The 7,489-nt window shown below is 51.7% G+C and overlaps 2 protein-coding genes across 3 annotated transcripts in view; one reads left to right on the forward strand and one right to left on the reverse strand.

The window, feature by feature from the left end:
- The window catches only part of LOC103131099 (mitofusin-1-like), an 11,619-nt gene extending 9,413 nt beyond the window's left edge, over window positions 1-2,206 (forward strand). For both annotated transcript variants that reach the window (XM_007542669.2, XM_016666393.1), the window contains 3 exons: window positions 103-299; window positions 376-510; window positions 1,719-2,206. In XM_007542669.2, the coding sequence (XP_007542731.1) occupies window positions 103-299; window positions 376-510; window positions 1,719-1,788 (402 nt within the window). In that variant the 3' untranslated portion in view covers window positions 1,789-2,206. The remainder of the gene's footprint in view (window positions 1-102; window positions 300-375; window positions 511-1,718) is intronic.
- Window positions 2,207-2,967: 761 nt separating this feature from the next.
- LOC103131100 (PEX5-related protein-like) overlaps window positions 2,968-7,489 on the reverse strand; it is a 15,038-nt gene continuing 10,516 nt past the window's right edge. Inside the window, exons 7-13 of the mRNA XM_007542670.2 lie at window positions 6,270-6,392; window positions 5,605-5,748; window positions 5,464-5,534; window positions 5,187-5,396; window positions 4,862-5,027; window positions 4,619-4,776; window positions 2,968-4,544 (exon numbers count right to left, since the gene is read on the reverse strand). Coding sequence (XP_007542732.1) covers window positions 4,346-4,544; window positions 4,619-4,776; window positions 4,862-5,027; window positions 5,187-5,396; window positions 5,464-5,534; window positions 5,605-5,748; window positions 6,270-6,392 — 1,071 coding nt within the window. The 3' untranslated portion in view covers window positions 2,968-4,345. The remainder of the gene's footprint in view (window positions 4,545-4,618; window positions 4,777-4,861; window positions 5,028-5,186; window positions 5,397-5,463; window positions 5,535-5,604; window positions 5,749-6,269; window positions 6,393-7,489) is intronic.

Here is a 7,489-nt window from a genome sequence, read left to right on the forward strand (position 1 = left end):
GTGTGTGTGTGTCCTAGCTGCGGTGTGTGTCCAGGTGTGTGTGTGTCCTAGCTGCGGTGTGTGTCCAGGTGTGTGTGTGTCCTAGCTGCGGTGTGTGTCCAGGTGTGGCGCTCGGTGGGCTGGCGGGTCGTTGCCCTGTCCGTCTCCCTCTACGGTTTGCTCTACCTGTATGAGAGACTCACCTGGACGGCCTCCAGCCAGGAGCGCGCTCTGAAGCAGCAGTTCACAGAGTTCGCCGCCTTCCGCCTCCGCGCTGTCGTCCCCGTCACCAGCTCCACCTGCAGCCAGCAGGTGTTCAAGTAAGCCCCGCCCCTACGGAACCCGCCGGCAGTTCTGCTGGCGGTTCTGATGGCGGCCATGTTTTTTCTCTGTGAGGGAGCTGACCTCCACCTTTAGCCGCCTGACCCAGAGAGTGGACCTGAGTGAGGCGGAGCTGGAGGGACGGATCAGGCAGCTCACCTGCAGGATCCAGAGGCTGGAGGCGACCCAGAGGAAGTCCAAGGCCTTCAGGTGAGGGGCGCTCGCTTTACCTGCCCTGGTGTCTTTCTTTTTTAGTGAGAATGAAATGAGCCCATAACCATTCAGACCGATGCGTTTCATCTTTGAGGAAAATAACTACTTACATTGGAGCGAGGTTTTCACATCCTTTATTTTTATTTTATTTATTTTGTGTGTGTGTTAGGTTATTGTCTGAGGATAAATGCGGTTTAGCTTCATCGTTTAAACAATGAAATGTTAAAATCATCGTGTCTGATGCTTCTTGGTCTAAATAACTGAATGTCGTCAGGTCTCTGTGTATTTAGGTGAGTTTTGTCACTTTGTAGTTTGATAATGTTCATAAAGTTTGCATGGCTGCCGCATATTTTTACGGCAGGTCAAAAGTGTGTGTATATTTACACAAACTGACGCAAAGTTAATTTTTATACATGCCGACTTGTGCATAAAATATGGCGCCACACATTTTATTGTGCGCAGCTTTTAGACATGAGGCCCCAGGTCCATGATTTACAGTTCAGGATGAGAGAGAATCCAGAAAAGACAGCAGAGGTCAAAGGTCAGGAGCAGGGCAGACCGCAGAGGGCAGGAAGTGAAAACTATGTTTTGAACCACAGAAACCTTACAGATGTGGTTGATCTTATGTTTGCTTTCTCAGGTGTACAGTTTTCAAAATGGCTGCCATGGTTGTCATGGAGAATGTTTGCAGTAAAATCAGCTGCTGTTGTTGCCATTGTTGGGCACAGCTAACCAACAAGTTAATGCTGCTAACCGCTAACTCACTAAACAAGAATGTTAGCTCTGCTAACGCTGAATTGCTAAACACATGAAAAATGATATCAAGCTAGCGCTAACCATTAGCTCTGCTGTTTCTCATCTTCATCTCCTTCCAGCTGACGGCTAGTCTGAGACTCGCTAACTGCAACGTTCTCCGTTTCTGATTCTGCTGCAAATCATAGCTTAACATCACATGAACAGGAAGTGGAAAACATGATGCGACACAAAGTTCATCCTAAAAATGTCAAACGTTTTACAGTAATAACTGGTTTGAAAGGCTCAAAAACGACAGCCATCTTGAAAAATGTCCGTCATCCTGAAACTCCAGTGGCTCAATTGGCAATGCAACAAAGAAATGATTCTGATAGTTCTGATAACTGGACTTGGATCCAAAAGGGTCTGGTTGGACCAAACCTGATTAGAACCTGCTCTGGTTCTGCTTCCAGGAACCGGGCCACGGAGCTGGAGACCCAGCTGGAGGCCTTCTCTGCTCGCTACCTGCAGGCTGCAGACTGAAGCAGCGGCGGTTTGGTTCCACCTGCTCCGACCAGAACCGGACCGGAGGAGGGTGGTTCTGCCTGTCCCGGTGTTGGCCAGCAGTGGGCAGACTGAGGTGGTACCAGGGTTTGGTTCTGATCTCGATCGGGTTCATCTGGTTCTGATCCGTGACCTTCCAGCTGTTTGAGGTGAAGCTCCGCCTCCACCAGATGTTCTTGTGACCTCTGACCTCTGCAGCTTGCAGTCAGGTTCATCAGAGACCTGATGCCTCGCTGCAATGAGGTTCTGGGTGTGAATCCGGTGGTCTGCATGTTCTCCCCGACCCGGTCCAGAACCAAGCTGCATTAGCCAGTACCAACTGAAATGTTTAAAAGCCTTTGTTCTGTTAATGAAAACGATTTTCTGCTTCAGCTAATAAAAACATTTAATACAGAAATCTGGATTCATGGAAACTATGAATATTACTGGCTGAGAGACGTTCTAACAGAACCTGATGGAACCGCCATGGATGGATGGATGGATGGATGGATGAGTCGGTCGGTCAATTAATTGGATGTAGAAGACCAGGTCTCGCTGCTGAGAGCCAATCGGAGGCTGGAGGTGTCAGTGACCCCGTTGCTATGTGTCGTGACCCCCGTTGCTATGTGTCGGTGATCCCGTTGCTATGCATCGGTGACCCCGTTGCTATGCGTCGGTGGCCCCGTTGCTATGTGTCGTGACCCCCGTTGCTAGGGGTGGTGACCCCGTTGCTATGTGTCGGTGACCCCGTTGCTAGGTGTGGTGACCCCCGTTGCTAGGGGTGGTGACCCCCGTTGCTAGGTGTCGTGACCCCCATTGCTAGGGGTGGTGACCCCCTTGCTATGTGTCGGTGACCCCGTTGCTAGGTGTGGTGACCCCCGTTGCTAGGTGTGGTGACCCCCGTTGCTAGGTGTCGTGACCCCCATTGCTATGTGTCGGTGACCCCGTTGCTATGTGTCGGTGACCCCCGTTGCTATGTGTTGTGACCCCGTTGCTAGGGGTGATGCTGTCATGTAGGGACTGTGATGGGGGTCTGATAATGTTGGCGTCACCTGCTGGCGTCTCCATGGCGACTGCGTTCAGCAGGTCTCATCTCGGCTCTGATTGGTTGGTGGAAATGAACCGATCTTTGAGTCCAGATGATGATGGAAGTAAAATGAATGGGAATAATAAACACTGAACTGATTATTGTCTTTAATACAGATTAATAGGTTTTTTGTGTGAAGTGTCTCAAACACAATAAAAACGAATAAAACAGGATTAGAAGTGCAACAGTGCTCAACACTAGCATTTTAAAAACCATAAAAACAAATGACAGACTCAAATACAGCGCCCTCATTAGGAGAAAATGAAAATTACATTTAAAGGAATAAGAAATAAAACTTTGCTAAAGTAAATTTTGGAAACTTGGCAACAGGAACCAAACTGGTTTCCTAGTTTAGTTTCGGGGGCCAAATATCTGTGTCTGTATGGAGAGATGGCTGACCTCTGACCTCTGGGTTCAGCTATGAGTTTATTAAAAAGCCTTGTCACTGATTAAAATAGTCTTTAGATATGAATATAGGAAGGTAAAACACAGAGCACCTCAGATCAGATCCTCCGACTCCCTGAGGAGAAATACTGATGCGGATAATATAACTTAATAGTTTCACTGAGTATTATTTATGTATTTACCTGCAGATTAGGCCCCGCCCCTTTTGTTGTCACCTGAGCTTTTATTTTGGTGACTCAGTACAACCTCCTGACTCGCTCTGCAGCTCAGACAGACGTTAATATTCAAACATTAATAAATATTGATTAAACTACGGAGGCCTCTGGGGGTCATGGGGAAAAGTTTCCCCCTCAGAAACATTACTGCAGTATTTCCTGGTCTATTTTGTTTTCAGTCAGTAATTTAATATGGTCAAATAAAGAGCCTCGCTGAAAACGTGTTTATTCTTAACTCTGAAAATGGATTCATTCAGTTCATGTTTATGTCTGATTGAGCAGGTTGGGATGGAAACTTTAACCGTTCAGACCAACAACAGACTAAACTGTCAGATGATTTATTATCGACTCAGAAATAGTCCAGATAGTTTGGATGTATTTTTATTATTTTTCTTCTTGTAGGAAGTTTCTGTTTATATCACAGGTTTGTGATTCATTTCTACCCTAAAGAAAAAGATATAAAACTTCAGATATTTCACATGGAGAAATTAAGAAACATGGAAAAACCTCCTGAAAGCCTCAGATTAGAGCAGAGAGTAAGACGCAAAAGAAAACGTCCCCATGTCCCCCACAGGCCTCCGTACTAAACACCACTGCTATTAATACAAACTCTTCTTCGTTCTGATCCCACGTCTGCGCTACAATCCGCTCAGCTTGGAGCTGCAGCTGCTGACGGGGTCAGAGGTCAGGCTGAAGGCGCAGGACTTCTTCTGACATTTAGATACAGAAGGAGAGAAAATAGCTCTGCTGAGAGGTCAGAGGTCAGGGGGCGGAGCTCCAGCAGAAGGTCCTCCAGGTTAAAGGGTTGTGCTTCAGGTGCAGCAGCGTTCTCCTGTGACCTCTGACCCGGTCACAGGTCTCCGCCCTCCAGGGTTCTGATCAGCAGGTCCAGGTCCCCCAGGCTGGCGGCCCGGTCCAGCCCGGGGTCGTCCATCATGGAGACGGTGATCCGCAGGGCGGCCCAGATGTTGGTGGACATCTGCAGCTGGCTGCAGCCCTGGCTGCACCTCTGCTGCTTCAGAGCCGTGACGAAGTTACTGACAGCCTCCCTGCAGAACCAGAACCAGAACCGAGTCATAAACAAGCCTTTGTCCCAGCAAGCGGGTTGCCGGGGCGGCGGTACCTGAGCGTGCCCAGGTTGATGCAGCTGATGCCCAGGTTGTATCGGGAGCGGATGAAGCCGGGCCGCAGCTCCAGCGCGCGGCTGTACGCCTCCACCGCCTCGGCGCTGCGGCTGCCGTTAGCCAGCGTCGCTCCCAGCCGGTTCCACAGCAAGTAGTCCTGAGACGGACACAGGAAGTGAGGTCATCATGACATCACCAGCCTGCTGGAGCCCCACCAGAACCAGAACCAGCAGCGGTGCTACCTGCGGTCTGACGGACAGCGCAGCGCTGAACGCCTCCACCGCCCGGTCAAACTCTGAGCTCAGGTTGTACAGAACTCCGAGTCCGGTCTGCAGGTCCGGATCCACGTTATCCACGTTCAGCTGCGCCGCTTCCTGGAAGAGCAGCAGAACTTCCTGCAGCGCCGAGCTGAAAGAAAAACATTGGCTTTATTTACGTAGCGCCACCTGCTGATTGCATCTCCAGATTCCTCCTTGGACATTCGGAGTCGCTTTTGGTACCGATGACCCCGGCCAACCGGACTCCTCCGGGCCGTCACGCTGACGTCCAGCTCAGGTGTTTCGTTACCTTGCAGGTATGGAGCAGCTGGGGCCCCTGCGTGGTGTGGCTGGGGAACCCTGTAGCGGACTCCTGCTCTGGACCAGGTGTCGGTATTTGTGGTTGTGGCCGATCCAGTGGCGCAGAGCGTCGCAGGCCTCCGGCAGCTGGCTGCTGTTGGTGAGGCTGGCGGCGAGCGCCATGAGAGCCGGCAGGTTGTTGGGGCGGAGCTCCAGACACCTGCAGCAGGTGAGCAGTTAGTGACCTTCATCAGAGCTGAACAGATCAGACAGGAAGCTGGTCTGACCTCTGCAGCGAGGCGATGGCGGCTTGTTCGTTCTCGTTCTCAGCCTGAGTCGTTCCCAGCATCTGCCACGCCTGCAACAGGAAACGGTCACTGGTCAATGGTCAGAGACTGGAAGGCGACAGAACCCAACCAACGGGTCACCTCGGCGTCACTGGGGTCCTGCAAGATGGCGGCCTCCAGCAGCAGGACGGCAGCGTTCAGGTCTCCCTCTCCAGCTTTCTCCTGACCCTCAGCGAAGGCGTTGGGCCAGTCAAGGTACGGGTTGGTGGCGCTGAAGTAGTAACCCTGCAGAACCAGAGGTCAACAGGAAGTACCGCCCTGCAGAACCACAGAGGTCAACAGGAAGTACCGCCCTGCAGAACCACAGAGGTCAACAGGAAGTACCGCCCTGCAGAACCATAGAGGTCAACAGGAAGTACCGCCCTGCAGAACCATAGAGGTCAACAGGAAGTACCGCCCTGCAGAACCATAGAGGTCAGCAGGAAGTACCGCCCTGTGGTGGTACTTCCTGTATGACCCCATCAAAACTAGCCTCCATCCTCCTGATGTTGCAAAATAAAAGCCTTTCTGCAGGTGAGCTTTTATTGTGAAACATCTGCAGGATGTTAGTGGAAGTCTGATTAGACCACGTCACCTCGGTTGCCATGGTGACGTAACCCTGAGCCATGACAGGATTAGAGGATTAGGGCCGCTGGCCGTCTGGATGGAAGCTGCTGGACTAAAGCTGTAGATTAACTCCAGATCATGGCAGTGATGCATGCTGGGAAGCTGCAGGAGAAAACAAGGTGACATCATCAGGGCGTTACCTTCTCCACAGGTGAGACGGGGGGCGGGGCCGGCTTCTGCTGGCTCGCCGCCTCCTCCAGCCAGTTCCTGCGAGCAAGCTCCTCCCACTCCGCCTGCATCTTGTCCCAGAACTCTGTGTCCGACTGCAACAGAACCCGACCAGAACCTGATCAGAACACCAACCAGAACCAGACCAGAACTCAATCAGGACACCAGCCAGAACCAGACCTGAACCCGATCGGAACCCGACCAGAACACTGACCAGAACCAAATCGGAACCCGATCAGAACCTGTCCATAACCAGATCAGAACATCAACCAGAACCAGATCAGAACATCAACCAGAACCCGATCGGAACCAGACCTGAACCCGATCGGAACCCGACCAGAACATCAACCAGAACCAGATCAGAACATCAACCAGAACCCGATCGGAACCAGACCAGAACCCGGAAACAGACCATTGCAGTGAGCTGGTTCCACCAAGCGGCTGAACTACGCCACCCTGTGGTCACACTGGTCCCTGCAGCAGCCTGGTTCTACATCAGGGGTCTCCCACTCCGGTCCTCAGGGGCTCCTGTCCTCCATGTTGAGACGTTTCCCTGCAGCTCCTGGAGACTGAGGAAATGATGTCATCACTGGAAGAGCTGGCCCTGAGGACCGGGGTGGGAAACCCCTCAGATCTCAGCTCAGACCTCTGACCAACCTTCTCGGATCAGAACCAACTGAACCGCCGACTCGGCAGATGGAGATCTGATCTTCTCCAATTTCAGTCAGCGGGAATCTGAGAACAGGAAGGTTCTGGTCAATCCGGTCAGAACCCGATCCAGTCTGAACCCAACACCTCCCTCTTTCAGGCTTCATCGATCTGGTTCACTGGGTTCAAAGTCTGCTGATGCCTGACCAGATACACTGGGACAGTCAGGACTTAGTCAGGCCCAGATCAGGTTCTGTTCCACCAGGAAATCCTTCTGCATCAGCAGGAAGTTCTGGTTCCAGCAAAGCTCCAGCAGACCAATCAGGAGCTTCCAGTCAGAGCAGCGATGCTGTTTGGTCCACTGAGGCGAGCCAGTGGGAGCACCAGGAAATCTGACATCACTTCCTCTCCTCCTCACCAGAACCGCACCAGAAACAGAACCAGGCAGAGGTCTCAGAACCTCATCAGAATAATGGACTTTACTGGACCAGAACCTGGAGATTAGGTCCAGATATCAGCCTCCAGGTGGTGCTGTGGTTCTGGT

The sequence above is a fragment of the Poecilia formosa genome, unplaced genomic scaffold, assembly GCF_000485575.1.
Source record: "Poecilia formosa unplaced genomic scaffold, Poecilia_formosa-5.1.2 Scaffold718, whole genome shotgun sequence".
NCBI lineage: Eukaryota > Metazoa > Chordata > Actinopteri > Cyprinodontiformes > Poeciliidae > Poecilia > Poecilia formosa.